This window comes from Anastrepha ludens, chromosome 4, assembly GCF_028408465.1.
Source record: "Anastrepha ludens isolate Willacy chromosome 4, idAnaLude1.1, whole genome shotgun sequence".
Taxonomy (NCBI): domain Eukaryota; kingdom Metazoa; phylum Arthropoda; class Insecta; order Diptera; family Tephritidae; genus Anastrepha; species Anastrepha ludens.
Genome location: NC_071500.1, coordinates 23,151,598 through 23,175,114, shown reverse-complemented (window position 1 = coordinate 23,175,114; position 23,517 = coordinate 23,151,598). Strand labels below are relative to the sequence as shown.

The 23,517-nt window shown below is 37.7% G+C and overlaps 1 protein-coding gene across 1 annotated transcript in view; it reads right to left on the bottom strand.

Annotated features, from left to right (window-relative positions):
• Positions 1 to 809: 809 nt before the first annotated feature.
• Positions 810 to 23,517, bottom strand: part of LOC128860646 (homeobox protein araucan) — a 69,420-nt gene continuing 46,712 nt past the window's right edge. Inside the window, exons 3-5 of the mRNA XM_054098289.1 lie at positions 15,032 to 15,135; positions 3,019 to 3,317; positions 810 to 2,851 (exon numbers count right to left, since the gene is read on the bottom strand). Coding sequence (XP_053954264.1) covers positions 1,872 to 2,851; positions 3,019 to 3,317; positions 15,032 to 15,135 — 1,383 coding nt within the window. The 3' untranslated portion in view covers positions 810 to 1,871. The remainder of the gene's footprint in view (positions 2,852 to 3,018; positions 3,318 to 15,031; positions 15,136 to 23,517) is intronic.

Here is a 23,517-nt window from a genome sequence, read left to right as displayed (position 1 = left end):
AACTAACAGTTCTTCGCTCCCTTCGTTTGTTTTGTTTGCTTTTTTCCACACTTTTGCGCATTTTACTTTCCGTTATTGCTAATGCAAAATGTAATTAAATTATAGTTACTACAATTACAATGGTACAATGCGTTGAATGTTCAACTGTATTTCTTTAATATATTTATTTATTAATTTTTAGTTCTGGTTTTTTTGTTTTACTTTCTGCATTAGAGTAATTATTTTTAATACATACTGCACTGCTTGGTTCTGTTTGAAAGTACGTACTATTAATTACATTACATTCCATTACGATTAAGTTTGCTTTATGACTATTTTTATTTTAATACATTACATACATTTTCACTAAATGCTATTCACTTATTTACGGTAACTCTCCGCTATGTCTAAATATGTAATTATTGTATAAGTAGATGTATGTGCTAAATAAAACACAAATCTGTATACATGCGATTATTTACAATTTACAAAAAAATATACACTTTTACCGTTTTTTTCTGATTTCAATGGGTTTGTAACTCTCAGGGGATTTCACACTTTTCTTTAATATTTTTTGTATTGTAAATATTTTTTTTTTTTCAAAATTGTGCACGGTATTTTTTGTTTGCTCTATCAACATGAAAGTTGCAAATAAATATTTTTTTATTAATTAATAAATTATTTTACAAACGACAGGAACAAAAACGTTTAAGACTTAAAACAATACAAAACAACCTAAGTGACTATACAGTGTTAGAGTATACCATACATTGAAAAAAAAAAAAACAAAAAAAAAAAATCTTACAGCTATTGAAAATTTTTCTGCACGCTTTACTGCCTTTCTGCACTCTGATATGTTTTTTTTTTTGTGTTTTTGTTTGTTATCTTGCAAAACTAAAATAAATCTTGTGGCGCAAATTTTTCACTGATACTCAGTTTGTGTCTGGACTATGTGTGTGAATACAATATTTGAATACTTTTACTTCATATTACATCTGAAATGACAGTTTGGAAATCCTTCTTCTTTACACCTCAAATGCTACTCTCCCTATTCATCTTCTAAGGTACTTCCTTTACAATTTTTTTCTTCAATCGGTGTATCTCTTGCTTTTTACAATTTCTTTTATTAACTGTTACTTTCTATAAGCTCTGTTTGCATAAGTTGTATTTCTATGAATTTCATTTTTATTTCTCAGTGTATTTTTCATTAATTTCGTTTTCTTCGCTTCCCTGTTATTTACAAAGAAATAAAAAAGAAATAGAAAAAGAGAAATTTCGACCAGCTTAGTACTGTTTGAGTGGTTCCCGAAAGTGTTTAATGCTGTTAACTTAATATTTATTTTCGCTGAATATTTCTCGGCTAATCAAATACTTTTTGGTGTAAACGTCTTCAAGTGGGCTGTACTCACCGCTTGCTCTCAATTAAAAATTATCAAATCACATGTAAATTATTGTCCGATAGTACAAATTCTCAATTTCAATGCGCCCACAGCACTGCGCTCACCTTTCATCCACTACTACATACATAGCACACAACGCAGTCATTTACAGTCGCAGTTACGTCGCTCGAATTACGGCCGTAGCGTTACTTTGGGCGCTTGCTGTTGCAAATGCTGTTCGCGGAAAGCGATCAACGAACGAAAGGCGGACATTGGCGAGGAAGCGGCTGCTGCTGCGGCCGCTGCCGCCGCCGGTATCACATGTGTCAATGTGTGCGTGTGCGTATGGGTATGTGTGTGTGTGAGCGCAGGCGATGGTGTGCTGACGAGCAGCATCGAGGTCGACATGGGCGCTGTCGACCGTGGCGGTGGCTGTGACGTATTCACACCGGTCAACATAGCCGTCGTTGTAGTGGCTGTGGCTGCCGGCGGTGTTGGTGATACCGTCAACTGTCATGGTTTGCCTGGCGACAGCTTACCCGAATTGGAGGAGTTCGATGAGGAGTTCGAATTGCCCGATATGGGTCCTATATGGTGTGATTGTGCTAGACTCATGGATGTGGGAGGCTGCACGACATCACATCCAATTGACGAGGAGGTGCTAGAGGCCGATGGCGATGCACCCGCTGGTGGCGGCACATGTTGTGGTGTATGATGGTTGCCGGTCGTAGTTAGGCTTAGTGGCGCGAATGGCGTACCGCCAGCGACTGCTGCCTTCCACAGTAGCGGATTCATGCTGAGGCCATTGTGCGCGGCCAGACTGGCGCCGAAATTGCGCTGATGCTCGAGAAATTCCTGAGACGGACCGGTTAGGCCAGCGGGCCCATAGAAACCGCGATAGAGGTCGGGTCGCACATAAGGCGAATAGTTTGGTATGCGCGCCGCCAGTGGCGATAGAATCTTACCTGGGGAGGCGTGTTGCGCGGGATGGCCGTAGAGAGCAGGATGTGTGGGTGGTAGTTCGCCGAGGCCGACACTTGCCAAGCCCATACTGCCGGGGGGACTGTCTTTTGACGATGAGTCTTTGCCGTCCTTGGAGGCCATATCCGCTAGTGACCATATGCGCGGTTTCGCTGCTAAACTGGCGCTTGTGCTGCCGCCACCGACACCGCCCGCGGATTGCAATGAGTTCTGTTGTGCCTGTTGATGCTGCTGCAGCAACTGTTGCTGATGATGGTGGTACGCGGCGATGTCGGGTGGTGAACCGGCTGGCGGGCGGAAGTGATGATGCAATGCGGCGGGATGGAAAAGTGGATGGCCACCGCCTGGCATGCCGACGGGGCGATCGTAAAGGTCGGGCGAGCCATTAGGTGAGCCGGTACGCGAACCAGACCATTCGCTGTTGTTGCTCTCACCAGGACGATCACCCAGGTCACCAAGGCGATTCGAGCGATCTTTGTCGTCATTTGAGCCGAGACCAGAGTCTTTAGCATCTGTAAGTTGCAAGGAAAAAAGGAAGCAAACAATAAAGGTTAAATTAATAGAATGAAATTGAAGTACAGTTTAGGATACAAATGAAGTACAGTGATGCGGTTATAAATTGGTGAAATGCGCAAGTGGTAATGGTTTTTGTTTTTTGGTATGGTCAATAACAACTTACCTAGCAAATCATTGTCATCGGTGCTCTTGTGATCGTCATCATCGATATTGGCGTCATCGTCATCGACGCGATTTCTAGGCTCCCACGTCATTTTATTTTCCTTTTTCAGTCTTCTTCTCGCATTCGCGAACCATGTCGACACCTGCGTCAACGTCATTTTCGTAATTATTGCCAGCATGATTTTCTCCCCCTTGGTGGGGTATGGGTTCTTTTTGTGTTCGTTCAGCCAGGCCTTCAGCGTAGATGTGGTCTCACGTGTGGCATTTTTGCGACGCGCTCCATTCAAGTCGACACCATAACTGCAAGCACACGTAAAAAAAGGCAAAAGAGGAAAGGTTAATACTGTCGAGGTTTAACGGAAGAGGTGGTATGTGTGCAACAAAATCTGCTCTAAGTTATGTTACACCATTAGAGTGGCGTAGTGGTAATGGTTTGGGCAAGGGTGGGTTTTAGTGTTGTCGACATGGCTGAGTGCAGGTGATTACAATTAAATATAATGCGGCATAAGGCGATTAAAAAATGGGCGACATGGCAAATTTCAGGCGCCAAGTTATTAAGACATCATTTAAATTCTATGCCAACGCATTGGAAAAGGGGTTAAGAAGGTGTAAAGTAAGTGAGGTGGATATGGAAAGCCGTTAACTGCAAGTAATGGCTATTTGGTAAATGGTTTACATATCTGCGTGCTTTTTAAATAAGACTTTGCCTTAAATATGAGTACTGATGTAAGGGGTTTATAAGGAAACATTAGGGCAGTTATTTGGTAATAATGGACTAAGCGATAGTATCACTTTTGCAGTTTTCAGCGCTTTCTTCTGCATGGCCTTAGTGAACCAAGATCTACACATCACATTAGACCACACTATACGGCGACTTAAAACTGATGTTAAGCTTTGAAGAAAAGTTGTCTTTTGTGTCTCGAGAAAATTGCACAGAATTCTAAAATAAGCGCAAGCAAATAAGGAAGTGCTAAATTCGGTCTGAACCAAACTTCGAACTTAGAAATGACAAGAACTCAGAGGCAGTGAGAATAATATGTTGCTTGTAACATCAGACAGATTGAAGGAAATTTAATCTCAACACAGAAAAAGTGGGCGTGATTTTTATCCCATCTCAATAATACTTATGTCGCATACAAATGAGATGGGGGCAATGGTTGTGCTAAGTTTGGGTGAGCTTTTACAGAGACACACACATTTACCCAAATGAAGGCTTGGCACCAGACATGTTTTTTGTAAGTAATTTGGTCTTATTTATAACAGAGATATCAAGTTGTTTTTCTCTTTTGAAAATTGCCGTTACACGTAAGACAAGAGTGGTTATGAACTGCTTTCGTCCATTTTCAATACCAAACTAGCCTGACCAAAGAGTAATAAATGTAGCAAATTCTCTTGAAATCTATTAATTTTGCACGAGATATTGCGTACACATGCGGGAGTACAAACAAACCTGGTGAAATCGAATCTTCCTGTGTGAAAATTAAATGGTGAGGCTTTTGTTTGCTTCAGCAGCCACATTTATTCTGACTTCATGCCACTTCTTAAACTTAAGCAAAACCTGCCTAGCCTACATAAGGTAAGTAGAGGAAACTTTCCAGAAGTTTCGTTACCGCAAAACTCAAGGTTTCTGTTACTTAGTGTGCCGTGTGCAAAGCGCTTGTCATTATCACTGCTTCTTCAATGACTTTCTTCAATAAAAGCCATTCGCGCTATTACAGTGCCGACTTCATTCATTTGTTGTTGTTGTAGAGTTACATTTACAACAGTTATAATATACTTTATCAATCTGAGCGTGGTTAGACTAGGTTTTAGTGGCAGTCGGCTTAGAGTAGCCAACTCAGTGTGTGACATGTGAAGTTTACTGTTTATTTATTATGAAGCGATTTAGACTCTCTTATGAAGCGTGAACGGCGGCCGCCGTAGCCGAATGGGTTGGTGCGTGACTACCATTCGGAACTCACAGAGAGAACGTCGGTTCGAATCTCGGTGAAACACCAAAATTAAGAAAAAGTTAGTTCTAATATCGGTCGCCCCTCGGTAGGCAATGGCAAACCTCTGAGTGTTTTTCTGCCATGAAAAAGCTCCTCATAATAATATTTGCCGTTTGGAGTCGGCTTGAAACTGTAGGTCCCTCCATTTGTAGAACAACATCAAGACGCACACCACAAATAGGAGGAGGAGCTCGCCCAAACACCCAAAAAGGGTGTAAGTGCCAATTATAAATATAGATATATAAAGCGTAGGATAGGTGTTATCCCGACGTCGGTTAAAACCAAAAATAAATTAAATTAGCTTGAAGTTACTTTTTGTAAGGAAGTTAATTTTTTAAATTTTTTAAATTAAGTTTAAAATTTAGATTTACAATTTTTTTTAAATATTATTATTTTTATTGAATATTTCAGCTAAACTAATACCGAACCATTGGAGCAGAAAAATTTTACTGCCAACACTGAAATAATACGCACTAAGTTTCTATTATAATCGTGAAATTTCGCCGTTGCAATCAAAATTGCAACGTTTCGCTGAACGAACGTTAAAAGCAGCAGTTGCCGCATGCAGACAAAACAAATAACCCAGCCCCCCTCGCACATGCTTACATCCTACTTCAAAACAAAAAAAACTTGTTATGCATTGCATTAACGGCAGCTTGCTGCTGCTACACTTATTAAATTACATAACAACAACAAAAAGCAGTAACAACACACACAACACAGTTAACAGACAACATGATTCACAGCGATTTTTTAATTGATTTTACGCACAAAGCGCGACTCAACGCAACGCAATGCAACGCCACACTACACAAATGTCACACATACCGCACACAATGTGGCAGCGCTCCAACAACCAGCCGCGCGCCACACCTTAGGCGGACAAGCCACAAAATTTGGTGGTGCCCGACATAGACGCTTTTGCGTGGCGGCCAGGTCGGCGGCTAGCATTTACGCGCAATTTGTGGTATTTTAATAGGCGCCACAACAAAAAATAATATGGATTTAATAAAGAAAGAGAAAAAAAAGATAAAACTCTACAACAGATCAAATAAACTGCAAAAAATGGGGGAAAAGGCTGCAACAAAAAAAGCTACAACAAAGCATAAATTAACACAACTGATGAACCGGCTTTATTGGACCGCAATGGGAGCGGTTGATTGGTTATTTGGTGCACACCCACTAACGCGCTTGAGAGTCGGCTTTATTTGGCGCTCTCTGTTTGTTGCGATACGCAATTTGTGTGTGTTTGCAAACAAGAGCAAAATAAAAGCAATAACAACCACTGCACATCTACGAGTATTTTTTTGGTCGCTGACGCACATTTGCTTATTATGGCATTTTGTGGTTTTGCGAACAGCTGGTCAGTCAGTCAGTGAACTAACAGTGGGCTGTTCAGTTTGCATAGCCGTCGGCGAAACCACCACTCAGAGCGTACAGCCACACATACACAACGTGCGTACACTCAATGCATACTCGCATACGAGTACAAACATTGTATGGGCGTTCGCCACATTGTGGGCTGTGCTTTTTAACATACACACGTATGTATGTATGTGCACATGAGCTCGTATATATTCACAGTTACTTTTGTGTACATGTTGTTTGAAAGTAGCTTAATTTTCCGGCTTGTTGCAAGGCTTTCGTAAATGTATGCGTTACATTGTTGGTGGACACAGTATGTGCATGTGGGTTCACCGCTGTTATGGCAATATTGGCTACGCTTCAACCACATAATTGCTGTTTGAACATGAAAATGGGCTGCTACCGATGCTGCTGTTGCACATATATATGTGTATGTATGCGTGTAGCACCGTCTGAACTACAGCATAACATTTCGCTTTGTAGAGTTGCTGATTGATTAAAGAGATTACTAGTACATTAGACATTTTTGAGGTATTCTTCACATCAATTTCGCATTTTTTTCTATTTATTAGAGAAAGAAATCATAAGAAATTGTAAAAAAATATGTTCAATGGATATTTCTCAGCAAACCGCATTTTCTTTATGAATTGAATTTAAAGAATGATTTTCAAAAACTTATTTTTGTTTAATTAATTAATCAATTAAAAAATTAAGGTATTAATATTGATTATTAATTTCTAAGAAGTATTGGATAAAATGTTTTGAACGCATTTGAAAATTTGGTGGTGCCACCGGGAGAATTTGATAAAAGCGAAACATTTAAATATATGGAAATTGTATGAAAGTCGTTTTTTCCTCAAATAGACTCGAAAAGTGTTAGAGGTTGGATTGAAATATTTATACAAAATGTTTTACAGTTAACGGTAACGTATAAGGGTATATTTAACATCCCTATACACGCACTTTGGCTTGTGAGACCGATTAGCAACACTCGTGCCTTTCGTTTGACGGCGAAAGAACAAAAAAAAACAAATCAGCTGGCCTATTGCTTGCACCTTTAATTAATAAATTTAGATTCGCTTTGATATCGCATGAGCAGAATTTATGAGCTATGTTGATAAGAATTGCGTTTGAAAGGAAAAGTTGTGAAACAGATACTGAGTAGATTCCATGCCATCTGCTTCCATATAACTGCCGAAAAAGGCACTCTAAACTTTATCGAGAGTTCGGAGAGGTGACTCGAGGGTGAGAAGAGAGCCAGAAGAGCCAGAAAAATGAAATTTTTAATAGCTTCCCTATTCTTGGCAAACGAGCCGTAATCTCCGCGAAACACATGATTGCGAAGAGCTTTGACAAGAAAAACGGTCGAGCATTCCACCAAAAAGTGCATTGTTGACTGGAGCGATTTCCTGAAGGAACAGATACATCGACACAGTACATTTAATATATGGAGAGACCACTGCTGCGCGTTACTGCTTGATAAGTAACTGCAGTAAAAAATATGGAGAAAATTATAAATGTCACGGTTAAACAAATAACAAAACCGCTTGCGCCGCCGAACTATCAGCTGAACTATACAAGCATGGCAGCGTGGAACTGTTAAGGTGCATGCACTGGCATGCTTGCCAACTGGAACTTAAGCGTACTCTGCATAATCCACAAATATAGTAATACTGCAATAGGCGTCAATTTCCGAGGGTTCAGTATTTTTAATATCTCATATAGGATTCCATCGAATGTACTGTGAGAAAGACGAAAGCGCACCATCAATAAACTAATTGGGCCTTATCAGTGCGGTTTAATGTATACCTAGTAAATCAACCATCGACCAGATGTCCTCCAAATCTTGGAGAAGAGCCGCCAGAAGACACTCGACATATACCAGCTTTTTGTCGATTTGAAAGCCGCTTTCAATAGCACGAAAATAAGTTGCCTATATGTCGCGATGTATGAATTTGGTATTCCTTCAAAACTAATACAACAATGCAAGTTTTTTTCAAAACTAATACAATTATGTAGGAACTGCGACTTCTTCGAGTCGTTCGTTTGATGCTAAATGAGATTTCAGAATCGCCCGATTTCTCTAATGTAGGAGAAGATAGTGAGAGCGTCAGTACTGAACCGAGCTGGCACAATCGACATCGTTGCTGGTTCTGTCTTTTCCAATGTGGATAAAGAAGCAAGGTGAGTACGTCTGCAGATGAGCGAGGGCAATACGTAATCACACATTAAGTCAATGCATTTGCGCCTTAGCAACCCTAACACTGTTGTTATAAATTTGAAAAAGTAGGGAACTTTGTCTACTTAGGCCAGCATTAAAAGTAATAACAGCGCCAGCATTGAAAGCCAATAAGTAATAAATAAAGAAATCTATCTCTCTCCCCAACAAGTGCTACTTTAGACTGAGTAGGCAATTGTACAGTTCACTCCTCACTCGGCGGAATAAAACCACACTCTACTATTATATAATATTTACAGCGCAGAAGAATGGATGATAGCAACATCAAAAGCGACGGCCCTTGGAGTGTTCGTGTGAAAGATTATGCGGATGAACTTTTGCGCATTGGCGCCGGAAGAGGAGTGAGCTAATAGTATTGATAGGATTAATTGCGGGGCCCAATCCATATGACATCAGGTCTCGATGAACATCAGCGGCTATCAACTTGCTTGAAGGATGTGCATAATAGTGGATGTTGGATTTAGATGGTACATCTTTGAGTCGGTTGTATTAAGAAAGGATGAACTACATTTTCTTACACTCGACACAATGCTAAGGCTCAGTAAAAAATATCAGCAGTTAAATCGTTCTCTATCATTTTAAATGTTATCTATTGGCTTTAAGAGAAACATTATTAAACGGCTAATATTGCCTGAGTGCTTGGCAACAATTTGTAGACATCCACAATTCCATTCCACGTGCAACGTGGCACAAAATGAATCATCCAATTATGTGTTTGAATAAGTTTTTTACTGAAGTTATTTCGAGTGATGGAAATCTTAAATATGAGCTTTAAGTGGTTAGGGTTGGTCAGTATTTTCAAAAAAAAAAAGGTTTATTTTTGCATATTCTTAAAGTATAATATCTTAAAAATATTGTGTGAAAATTTAAAGTGAATCCGACAAAAAATTTTCGATTTTTCTTAACAATTAATTTTCGGTTTTTTTTTCTCGAAAATCTGAAAAATATTTCCTGAGACCGCCATTAAGTTAATTTTTCAAAAAACTGCTTCGATCAGGCACATTTTATCTATTAATAAAACTTATTTCTCTTGTCCGATTGACTTTAGATGAATCTCCAAGGAAACGGGCTCCACACAAACATCGATAACTTTTACAATTATTAATTTTTTATTATTGAAATTTTGCTAATATTAAGTCGAAATATGATGTATTAATGCTATGTTTTTATTTTTGTGAAATAAAGCAATTGACTAGCAAAACAAAATTTTTGAAAATCAACATATTTTCGGGCGACTGACTACCCTAACCTCTTAAGCATTCCATTGCTTGTAGTATGTTGAGGTCTAGTTCACAAGTGTCAAATATGGTTGACCTACGATGCCATTTGCAAAAAGTATAAGACTTCCGATGGGGTGATTAATTTTGCGCCATCTTCTATATACTACATACAAAGTATTAGTACTTGGAAGAAATATCAATGGATAATTAAATATTTACAAATAAATACTTATTTCAAAAGAAACATACGTTCATGTGTAAGCACGCATTTGTGTGCGACGAGGCTATATGTACCTATGTAAGCGCGTGTCTGTGCCCATATTTAGGCATATGTACGCATGTACGTATCCACAACTTTTAGCACCTATATTATCAACTTTCAGCAAAATATGTCGCATAGGCCGTCACAATGTCTAGATTCACAAACAGAAATTATTGAAACACCTGCACTCAACTGACCGAAATCGGAAGCGAGCTCAGGGCTAACCTTTTTTGCTTGGCTACTCTAAAATCAGACGCGTGTCTTTGCTTGTCAATTCCTATAGTGGCGTAGTACCTTCATATCTAAATACCTACAGTCATACAAGTATTATGACAGCATTTAAAAGGTGTTACTTGTGCTGTGACGTTTTTCATTTAGCTTAGCTTAGGCCATTTTTTTTTTTACAAATAGCACAAGACGTTTTCGATTTGTAAAATTTGTGTTAACACCTGACAGGAAAACACAAATGCATAGTTGGGCGCACATACATACACACATATCGTACATATATATAATTACAAATCTTTTCCACTAATATGCAATAATTTGCTACAAAAGGTCGGTGCGACTTGGATGGTTTCGGGTGCAAACAACACGTAGCCGAAAGCTAGAATTCAGCGAAAACATTTATATAAAAAAATATTTAACATGACTTTGACTTTGCTATGCGTTCATTTCCTGCAGAAACACGAAGTTTTTTGTTTTTTGTTTTTTTTTTTTTTAATTTTCAATATTTCATTTTTACTGAATTTGCTTGCGGAAACACATATCTACATATGCGTATATACAGTTTACATACATATTTATGTATGTATGTGAGATAAGTGCGCGTAGGGCGTAGTGCATTACGTGACGGGATGTTTTCAATTGTCTACCTGGCGTGTGTTGAGGTGAGAATTAGTGTCAAGTAAAATGAAGATATCTTCCAGGTATGCAAATAAAACATGATTTTGATTTACAATGCTACTTGTGTACATATTTGTACATATAAATGTTAACACATCCAGATAATTACTTTTCCGTTTGTTTCACTGCATGCCAGCACTTCATTGCACGCTTTTATTTTATTTGAATTTCCTCATTTTCTTCATATGCATCAATTATAAAGGGTGATCAGATTGGGGTTAGTTTTTCCAAACAGGATTTTTTTTTTGAAAGTTCACGCGTGACTACTGTCAAATTAAATGCATAATTTACTTCAGTATTTATTGACATTTCATCATGCAAAGACTTACGCCTCAACAACGATTACAAATCGCCCAATTGTAATACGAAAATCGACGCTATGTGCGAAGTGTTCATGGAGCGCTCAAGTCCACTTAGGGCGATTAGCGATGAGACCCATTTTTGGCTTTATGGCTACGTCAATAAACCAAATTGCTGCATTTGGGCTAAAAAGCAATCCGAAGCCACTCAAGAACACACAATACATCCATTGATGAAAACCGTATTGAAAACTACTGTTTTGTGAGGCCTGTGGGCTGGAGGAATTATCGGCCCATATTTCTTCAACGGCGGGGCTGACGCTAATCATCATTGGCACAGTGAATAGCGAACGCTATCGCTCTATGGTAAACGCCATTTTGATGCTGGAAATTTAAGCCCCTGGTCTCCACAACATTTGGTTCCATCAAGACGGCGGACGGCACTAACTCCCACACAGCCCGTGAAACAATGGTTTTAATGCATCGTCGTTTCGGTGCGCGATTTATCTCTCATCTTGCACCAATGGATTGACCATCAAGAACGTGTGATATCACACTTTTGTACATTTATTTGTTGAGGTGTGTAAAGTCCAAATGCTTTGTGGGTGTACCAGCTTCGATTGAAACATTTAATGTCAACATTACTACAGTTATTCGCGAAATACTGAACGCAGACCTCCAGCGAGTCATTCGAAATTGGCGTTTACGGATAGCTGAATTACGGCGCAGTTTCGGCCAACATTTAGACAGAGATTAACTTTAAAAAATAAATGTCATTAATGATTCTACACAAAAATAACAAATATTGTCCCATCAATTAGAATTTTTCAATTTTTTTTATTTCAATTTGAAATCCGATACCTCTAAATTCAGCACCCTTTGTCATATTTTAATATTTATGTGCCATATCTTTACACCTCCACACTTAATTTTTATTTCTTTATATTTCGCTTCTGCTCCACTTGATTTGCTACTTTGTTTGTAATTCATCATCATCTTTACGAGCTTGACTGCTTGTGAGGCTTGTACGAACGTAAATTGCATTTTACTCGCATTGCATTCAAACGCTACAGCTGCTCTTCGATTTGTTCAAATTCTCGGGTATTATTGTTGAATTTTTATTCAATTGATTTTTTCCACTTGCCGGCGTGCATGCCCCTTGCCGTTCGCGGCCGTTGATTAGCGCATCAGCCATGCCAGGCACGCAGGCGCAGCCAACACTGTGCGCCTGGGCATATGTATGTGATATACATAATATGATTTTGCTTTGTGTGCATCTGTGTGCGTGAATTTGCATTTATGCGCTTTTATCGTTGCTTGCCAGTGCATTTAATAGTCACTTGGCGGCAGGAAATTATGCACTGCAGAACAACAACAACAACGACTTCAATTGAACGTGCGCCAGCCGCGTTCTCTTTTTGAGTGCCAGCTACTGCTGGCGGGCGACAAAGCTAACACAACAACATGACTGCTGGAGTAGGCCGCCTTCGTGCGCTTCCTTATTTTGGTTGACTTCTTTTCGCTTTAACCCACACACACGCACTATGTGCATATTCAAGGCAAAGCTTTGGAGTTTTTCTTTATTTGCACTGACGAGGCATTCACTTCCCTGCTGGTGCGCGTTGTGCCATATTTTGCTGCCAACTTAACGTGTTTCATTAAAAAAACAAAACAAATATTTATTATTTAATTTTATATTCCACCTTTATGCTTATCGACAAATTGCTGGCGCTGGGGATCTTTGCAGAGGCACCTTCAGAGGCATGCCGAGTCTGCTGTGGTGGGTGGGTGGCAGTGTGTGGGCGCGCATGCGCAATTGCTACAAAAAAGCAATAATAATGCATAGTTGGGAATTATTCATTTCTTCTGCCGCTACTTTGCTTGTTCGTACGGATTTCTATGATTTTTATCTATTGGCGCCGTCTACCAAGAAGTCGCCGCCATTGGCTTGGTTATTGTTTTTTTTTTTATCGTAAAAAGTTGTTGACGCTAGCATTTGCATCAGTTAAGTGTCTCTATTTGTATGTTATTCGAATGCGTGTAATTACATGCGTATATTTCTGCGTAATTGACATATCTTATACAGTGCTTTGTTAGGCGGAATTACATGAAAATATGACTCGCATGTGATTGCAATCTCTTCAAAAACAATAGAGAGCCACTGACTCAGTGAAAGGAATTGGAAAAATACCAAAAAATATGATTAATCTTCCCCACGCTACCGTCTATCTGTCATGTGCTGTTAATTTTCATCATATTTTTTTTCTACACTGCCTGTCATTCCAAGCTTATTAAGATTTACAGCTTTAAAACAATAAAATCATCTGCTCAAATTCACTGCTTAATAATCAAACTTAACAAATGCGACTTGCCACACAAAATAAGGGATGCCACATGCGCGAGGAAAAATGTATATGTAAGTGTTAGTGGCATAAGAGCACCCGCTAAAGCTTCTTGCATATTCAATGCGTGCATTTGTCCATTAAAAGCAAAATGTTGTCACACAATTTGTACCCATCGACTTCATTGGGTTAGGAGTTGGGCGAGTGTTGCCCACTGAGCTGACGCAGTAACCCCAGGATGATTTACCCTCCTCGAAGAGCATAGATTTATTTAATTGAAATATGTCGTTGGTTGCAGGCTGCTGTTTTCATTTTCATTTGTACTAGCTTCGCTTGATGTATCACATTAAATTGTTGTTGTAAATGTAAGCTATACGTAAATGGGAATTGAAATTTAAGCGTGTGGAGAAAAGTGGGCGTTACCATATAGAGTTTGCTTGTTGGCGTATGAGGTATTAGATATCCATTAGAGACGCCAAAATAGCAGGATACCGGCTTTTTACAAATACCGGCAAGTTCGGGATTTGCTGTTCGGCATTCAGGTTTTTTTAAAACCCGCGAAATTCGGATCTATTTGCAACAATTCCGGGATTTTCGGGATTTGTTATTTCCGGCGAAGCATACAAATTTTTCAGCAATATTCGCGAATAGGCTGGACTGAGGACGCTTGGAGAACTCATTCGTACTACACAAGATAGAGAAACGTTTTCAAACTATTTATATTGCAAATTTTTCTTAGTGTAGTTAAATTCGTAGTTATATGTATTTTTGTAATTTATGTAATATAGGTATGTAGGTTCATCTAAATCTGAAGCGGGTCTAGGCATTTAAATCAATAAACGTGAACGCCAGGGGATAGACTCGTGAGGTTGTTAAAAAAATATGACCGTACCGAGCGTTGTAAGGCCTCCAACTTTGTTGAGGACACAAAATCCCACATTCTGTACCCAGAAAAGTATTGAATTTACTCTCATCGGTGAAGAGTATATTATTAAGAAATTGGACTGGCTTTTTCACGTGGTATTTTAGGTTGTGAAGAACAACTAAAAAAATATTAGGGGTTGGTAGGTTGTGTACTTTTTTTAATTTTTGGGTCTGGTATTATTTTTGTTCATAAAATACTTTAAGAGTTATTGAATTTGCCAGTTGTACCTAAAATTCTGTGTCCCTTGTAATTGTCCCAATTTTTTCCATAATTGTTGAACTTTTTTTTAAAGTTTGTTTTTTGTATTTTTGTTTTGTATTTTTGTTTGTATTTTAGTTTTTTTTTTTGTACTTTTTTCTTTGTATTTTGTTTTTTGTACTTTTGTTTTTTTTGTGCTATTTTTCACATATTTGACCAGTTTTTTATACATATTTTTATTTTCATTTCCATTTATTTCGTACTCACCTATTGAATGGATAGCCGAACGCCGCATCGTAGGGATGATACACTGATGGATATGGCCAAGGCGCGCCACTAGCTACTAAATTCTCTTTTAAATCCAAGCCGGCCTATAACGATATAGAAAAAGGAAAGAAAGAAAGATTGTAGTTTTTCCGGAAAGCCATTAAACTTAATAGAAATAATAGAAACGGGAAAATAGAAAACAAAAATAATATTAAAAATTTCACAAAGTTATATACAGCTAAACTTCCATAACTCGAACTTCTACAACTCGAATTCTCTTCAACTCGAATTCTCTACACCTCGAAATCTCTACAACTTGAACTAAATCGAGTGGCAATAACGTTTCGAAAGCAATATGCATTAAATTTTAGTTTCATAACTCGAACTTCTCTAATTCGAAATTCTTCAAAACTCGAATAAACATTTTTACACTTTTCTAAGTCGAGTTCTTTAAGGGGGGATTCTACTGTAAAAATCAAATTCTCATGGATTTTGATTTCATACTTGTATTAATTTAATTAGTAAAAAAAAGTTTAGGGTTACATAAACACAGGTCTTGAGTGTACAAAAAAATTTTTTAAATTTATTTTCATTTCAAAATGGCAGCTGTACAGCCGCTCCCCCGAAACGCCTTTTGAAATCTGCCCACACTGTCGCGCATTTAAAAAAAATCTGAAATGAAAAAAACCAATTTTTTTTTATTACATATCATTATTTTTAGTTGTTAAGCCTATTACTTGCAAAAAAAAATTTTTTTTGTAATATAAAATTTTTGAAGTTTTTTAAAAAATCGACATTTTTTTGTTGTCATTTTGTTATTAAAAAAGAGGTTATAAATAATAAATTTTTTCCCACCATAGCTTTAAAAACTAGTAAATATTGTTAAAAATATACTATCAAAGTTTGAGCTTGATATGTTAATTTTTCACGGAGATGTGATGTGGGCAATTTTGAAAACGTGGTTTCGAGAAAAACACGCTTAAACAATGTTTCATACTTACAGCATATGACCGTAAACCGCTCGAGCGCTCAGTTTATACCTGCTTTGCTAAAACTTTTATAACTTGAAAACTATTCAAGATTTCTTTTTAAGATTTTCATGGAACATTCTGGAGTTGTTTCTGAGTATGTTTCAACAAAAAGTAAAAAATCGATTTTTTTTAAGTTTTACAGTAGAGGCCCCCCTTAAAGGAAATCTCAAAATATATAATTATTATACGCTTTTTCGCAGAGTTCTTTTTAGACTTCCCCAAAACTCTCAAAACAGATTTTTACCATGTCACAGTACACACCACGCAAGCGCTCCCAAATTGTTGAAATTTACATTCAACAAAAGAAGTCAAATATGAAAAGTGCGCCTTCTAAGAACGCAAAACATTTGTACGAAAGGTTTTCGACTGGTCGAGAGGCCAAATAAAAGCCGACCAAGGCGTCGCCAAGGACATCCTAAAATCGCCGTTCTCAGCAGTTGGGCATTGCTCGGACCTCTTTACAACGAATTATCCGCATTGATTTGCATTTACTCCCGTATAAGATTCAATTGACGCACAGATTGTTGCCTGCGGACAAGCCTCGTCGATTAGAATGGGCCCAAAGAGTCAACGAAATCCGTCGGGTCTGTCGAATATGGGCAACCCTGTATGTGTCAGGACTGGGATTTTTCAGCCCATGTGTTAATTCTTTTCTTGACGTTTTGGGTTTTTTTTTTTGAAAAAAAGAAAAGAATATTCTATAACTCGAGATTTAAATGAGGCGAATATTTGCATTGGTTAATGCAGATTCGAGTTATAGAAGTTTCACTGTAAATTTTTAAAAATAATAGAAATTTCCCAAATATGTTTGGCAAGTCATCCAATGAGCTAAAATATCAACATAAACGTTTCGAAGCCGTGATAAGCAACGTCAACATCAGCGTAAGAACTTAGGTATTTCATTCACAAGAAATTTCCAAACAAAGATCAGCAATTTTATTTGTTGTTATACATTTTTTATATTTTGTCAAACCTTGATCTCAACATGCTAAGGTTCCATGTTTAACAAATTAACAAATTTTTATGTTGTTTATTTCTTAAAATAAGCTACTGTGAAGTTCTTTTGACAATCTTATACTATTCATATATACATACACATGTACATGCCCATGAGGTTATAGATTTTATAAACCACGCATTTTGTTCGAGCTGAGCGATAACTTCGTCAGTGGCCGATAGTGCGGGGCAGTGCTGCTGCATTGGGGCGCGTACGTCATTCGCTTGACCCCCATAAATGTGACAATAATAAATTGGCGCGACTGTCAAAAGCTTACGACTTTTTGTTTTGTTTTTATTTCATACACACACAAACACATATATATACATCAATATTTATAATTGCACAATCTAATAATGTACTGAATTTTATTAAACGACGGTACGCGTACACTTCGCAAGTGATAATTTAAATCAAATAATGAGTACATAAATTCTAACAAGGCAATTAACCACACTTGTTTGTTATTTGCTACCCCGCAATTTATTAAATCTTGAATATGGGAGCGTAATTCAAGTGCGAGAGGCGGTGAGCTGAAGTGGCGCGGGCGATTTTCATATGAATTGTTAGGACAAGCATTTATTCTTAAAATAACGTCGCGCTTGTTCAATATACTAATGTATGTAAATTTAATTGTATGGCTACTTATTGAATTATCGAGACAGTTTATTGTTTTCATTGTTTCAAAGCAACCTTTGCGTATGCATGTGTGCATGTGTGAGTACACACATACATACATGTGTGGTTGATCATTTGCTAATTACAATTTGACAAACTAACAAATAAATTAATGCGGGCTACAAATGGCGCACTTCTCGCTGAATGTGAGTAAGCAGTTTTGTCTTATTAGTAAAATATTTAGCTGAGCAACAGACTGCCCGACTACGTGACTGTTTGTGTGCCGCAGTGGCTTTTGTCATTCACGCATTCGCGCAGCTGATAACCATAGCCAATGTAATAATAGTTGACATTTGACGCATAGAATTCATAAAAAATAGCGCATACCTATAAAAGTATACGGACGTTAATGTAAGAATTTCAACACTGTTACGCACATAGGCACTTTGGTTTCATTGAATCGTTTGCCCAAGAGAAGCACAAACTCTGATAAGAAGTGGAAGCTTTTGAAGCATTTATGAAAAAAAAAATTCTATCTTAGAATAAATTCATTTTTGCAAATCACTGGCCCTTTGCATTGCATGCATTCGCGAGCAGCTGCCAGTGAGGCTTTGTGTGTGTGTGTGCCTGAAAGCGTGTATTCATAACAAGCATCCAACAACAACAATAACAGCAAACAATATTAACAACACGTTGAACACATTTATTGCGTGATTTGATTTTAATGCGTCGATATAAATTTCGCCACATGTATAAATGTGTGTGGATGTGTAAAAGTATGGAGTGGTTGTTGTTGCTGCTGTTGCTATTTGTGCTGTTGCCACTGCAACCGTTCACCGTAGCTACGCATGCACAGCAACATAAACTGTGCGCACCAATAACACATGCAGCTAGTGTAACAACAGCTACTGGTTACTGTTGCACGTCCTTCAAGCGACACGCAGCGTTGCTACGCTTACAACAATAACTACGCCAATGCAGAATGCATGGGTGCTGCTGTCTTCTCATGACTCGATTTTGTTAGAGTCTCTGGAGACCCCTATGTTGGCAAACAACAACAACAACAACAACACCTGAATCGCAACAACAACAACTACTACAACAACTGCAAAGCACTAAATACTCAAGTCTGTGATAAACATTAACAACTTTCGACATGTTTCTGCTGCTGCTTTTGTTGGCTCATCTGTATGCTGCCATGCGCAGCTACCTCTGTGGGGTTTTATTCTGCTGGCAACAACAATGTGCTAGTAATAACTATACTAACCTTTCGAAAACATCGACAACAATGATCAGCAACTAACAAATGTGGCATGTTGTTAGTTGTTGTGTTTGCTGCTTTTCTCTTATTGCTTGTTAAAATATTGAGTTACTTTGAACGCGTTAAGCAAGGCAAAGGAGCGCAGCAACAACAATGCCTGCCTGCTAAAAACGCTTAACAACAACCCAAGCACACTTAGCTTTGTGTGTAGCTATAGTATGTTTTAAAACATATCCGCACGGCATATACACATATATATACATATGTAGTTGCTACCAGCATGTTGCAACAGTGGCATCAGCTGCACCAGATTGCTGCTGGCTGATATTCGCGCGCGCGCTCAAAATTTATTTGCTGCAAATGTGATAAATTTCGCATAAATACTGCTGCTGCTGTTGTAACTGTGACTGTGACTCTGACTTCTGCTGGTATTGTTGGAATTTTGTTGTTGCACACGCACTGCGACTCCAATGGTATCGGATTTATGAATGGGTAAACGACAAGCTGCCAGATGCATTTGTGTACATACATATATATGTGTGTGTATGTGTGGCTGGGCGTGCGTGTATGTGCAACGCTTGGCACGCAGTGCTAGAAGGCATTTCATTGTTGTCCAAACTCGTTTACACCTCTTTATGCAAGGGACAATTTTGTTGCTTATTTTGTTTTTGTCTTGTGCGGTACTGTTCGCATTTCGACACTTTCAGTGGTCAGCAGCTTTTTACCTTTAGCTTATCGCTAAAACATTTCAAATTAATTTATTCAAATAAAATGCTGCTGTCCTTTTCTGTAATCGCCACAGCTACAGCTCTTCCCCCACTCGGCAATGGATTTCACATTTAAGCATTTCTGCAATATTAACATTTCGCTGTCGCTGCTTACGGCTCACGAACTCCATCGAACTCTCTTCATTCATCCATGCACATACAAGCATATGTATGTATGTATGTATGCTCAGATTACATTTTCTTCCTCTGTTTTCTTTGTTGTTCTTGCACACTCTTTTTATTGGTTTTATTTATTTGCTGTGCGCTGGAATGAATGGAACTTAGTAAAACTGCAATTCGTTTTATTGCTACTTTTGCTGACGTCGTGTGCCGCTGTGTGGTCCAGCAGTGTTATATAACACTCTGTATCTTTTGTTTCTGTTTCATATAACATATGTATGTACATTCCGCTGCTGTTAATATTAATACTGTACGTAAACAAATCCGCCAGGCTTATCAGCAATTTGATTTGCTAAGCAAGCGAATTGGCATTCCTTCTAAAATTACTGCTAATGTTGACATATTTTTTATTGATTATACTTTGGATGAAAATGCAGAAATTAAAATGGCAATAAAAGGCAACATTTACGTAAATAGAAAAATTTCCACAGATTTATTTATATTAATATTGGAAAAATGTTAAGTAGATATTTTGCAAGAAAAAGCAAATTAATTGAAGAAATATATATTTTTTTTCTAGAACTGCTTTAAGAATGTTTTAGGCCTTATGCAGTGGAGTAGAAATTTGAAATTTCCGAATATAAGCAAATAAATGGTTCGAACCGAATTTCCCTGCTATATTTTTTTGTATGCTTGTTTAAGGGGTTATATACCTTGTGAGCCCGAAAAAATGGACGATTGGCATAATTTTTTTTTTAAATATGTTTTAGAACTTTTATTCAAATGAGGCATATATCATACTGAAGGGTAACTCTCGAAGAATACATTTTGGTGTTTTTAATTTAAATGTTATTATCTATTTATTGTTGATATCGCCCCTCCCCCGAAACGCCGTTTTTTAGAAGAGGCTTGCGGTGATCACGGTAACGCATGAGCAGCTCAACTGAAATCAAAAAAAATTATATGATTATTGTATAAAAATGTTTTTTAGTGAATCTGAACGGTTTATTTACCCAAAAAAAAATTTTCTCGATATGAAAACCGCTTTGCACCAAAAAAACGATTTTTGAGGGGTCGAAAAATTAAAAAAATTAGTTCCAGCGAACTATGCAAATATTTATAAAAAGTGAAACGTTCAGATTTACGAGTTGTAACTTCGAATAATTAAAAAAAAAGTTTATGCAAATCGGTCAAATAGTTTTTGATAAATAATGATCACCGCGACGGTAAACAAAACACGATATCGAGATAATCGCGTCTAAAGTTTTGCGTGCACTTCATTTATGAATAATTTGGGCGCTTTCACGGTCTGTAACTTTCGTTCTAGTGCTCCGATCTTTATGATTTTTTGAATTTATATTTTTAAGATAATGTACTTTTTGAATATTGCTTGCTATTGGCATGAAAATGCAAATATTGTTAACTGTAATAAAGACCATCAGAGGACCATCTCAATACCTCAATACCACAATTTACATTTCAATTTCGTAAAAAAAATCGCTGTTTAATTAAAATTTAAGTTTGTGGTGCCAAGTGGCAAAAAAAGTTATTTAGCAGAAAACATAAATTATACTGCAATTGCAAGCAGCTCCAGTTCCATCAATTTAAGTACTTTATTCAAAGAATAAATGCAATTTGATTCAAAAAGGTTTTGCGTTTCTTTTTACTTTTTGTTTGTTTTCCCCAAGACGTAGCATTTCGACATTTCCTAACATGAAGTTTTCACTTCAGCTAATTCTAAGTGAATGCCCTGCCGTTGACTTAGGATAAAGCATTGGGGTCATGGCATGTTGCATGTTGCAAGATACTAGTTGCTAGTTGCTAGTTATAAGTACGTACATACCTACTAGCATTGAATTTGGCTATAATTGTATTTTTGCCACTTGCTACACAAATGCCAACAACAAAATACTCATAAAATCGACCGGAAATCGAAACCCGTTTTCCTCAGACACAGCAAAACAAAGAAGGAGAGGCATAAACAGACAAATCCGCAGTGCCGCAATCCAGCAATCCGACAATCCGGCAATCGTACCTTGCAGACACAGCCACCACCACAGTCACAATTACAATCGCAGACGAACTAGAGGACAGAGACGCACAACCGAGATGCCACCAAAGCTGATAAGGTGCAAAAGCAATGCATTGAAATGCCAGTTGCACCAATGATTTTGCAGTCGCACACATTCATTCAGAATTCCAGTGAGCCGCTTGCACAGTAGAAGGTGCAGTAGAGGAATAGCACAACAACTACGCCGCCAAAGTTAGTGATTGTATTAGTTTTGAGTACAGCATCGTATTGACTGGTTCGCTGGCGATTAGACGAGACATTTTTGATGCGCCACACAGATACAGCGACGGTAACAACATGTTGCAGGCACATTTTTTGAGGAGCGCTGCAAGACGAATTATGTGTGCGCAAATGTATGTACGTGTGTGGGTTACAAAGCCACGGCGTGCCAGTGATTTGCTAAATGACTTGTAGTACTTGTATAATAGCTTCGGTCAAACGGTATTGTGTGTCAACTTTTCAATTTTAGGTGCATTGTGTTTTTTGGTTTTTTTTTTAATGTTTTTTTTTTGCTCTGCGACACAATCGTAGTGCGGTGTCGCCGCCACACGCTGTGCCACTTTGACCATGCGCTTATGAGATATGCGTTTTTGTTTTACTTTTTGTATACACTTACAAACATTCATACATACATACATGTGTATGCTTTCAGCGTTGCGTCAAATATTTTACTGCATTGGCAGCTTGGTCTGTCTGCCTGCGTATGCGACTTCTGCGATTAACTGCAGCGATATGAAGCGAGCAAAAGTGAGACAAGTAAGAAAAACGAAGGTAAAACCAACCATGACAAATAAAAAATTTTGTCAGCGGTGACACAAGCTTGCGAAAAATTACAAAAAAAAAAAACCAAAGATTATAAAAACAGAGAAAAATTAAGAAAAAAGTAAAAGTGATGGAAAAAAATAAATAAATAAAGAATATTTCATTTTGGTAAACGTTTAATGTTTTACATGCATCGAGCATAGTTTTCATGCCCACCGCCGCCGGCCCGCATTGACTCTGCGCCGCGAACAATGCAATGTTGGTCAAAAGTACAGCAATGCAATGCTTTGGCTCACTATAAAGGCGGTTGGTGTTGCTAGTGCGTCTTGTCGATTTATATCTAAGTATTTTTATGCTATTGTAGAATATACGAATGTCTGTGTATTGGTATTTGTATTTCGATGTACATGCATTTTTGGTCATGCTTATGTTCGGTATGAAGTGTCAAAGTAAAGGTTATATTTACATTTACCTTTACTTTATTTTTAAGCTAAAGGTTTTTATTTCTTCAATTCTTTGGTATGACTCGATACAAAATTTAGTCTGCGTGCTTCACACATAAATGAAGAAACTAACAAAAGTTTGCTGCACGGATTTCTTTTGCAATTTGTTAACATAATAATAACCATTATCTGATCAGTCCCGAATTGATTTTTACTAATCGAACCAATAAACTATTTATTCCTAACTTTATACTCTTCTGCAATCCATTTCGCTGCGTTGGTAGAAGTCCGCTATTTCCTTCAACTATTTTCAAGGCTAGTAATTCCGGTAAGCGAAGGTAACTGTTCCTTACTTACATAAAACGCAGTAGTTAAAATTTCACTCCATTTTAACTTGAACTACAAATTTCAAAAGG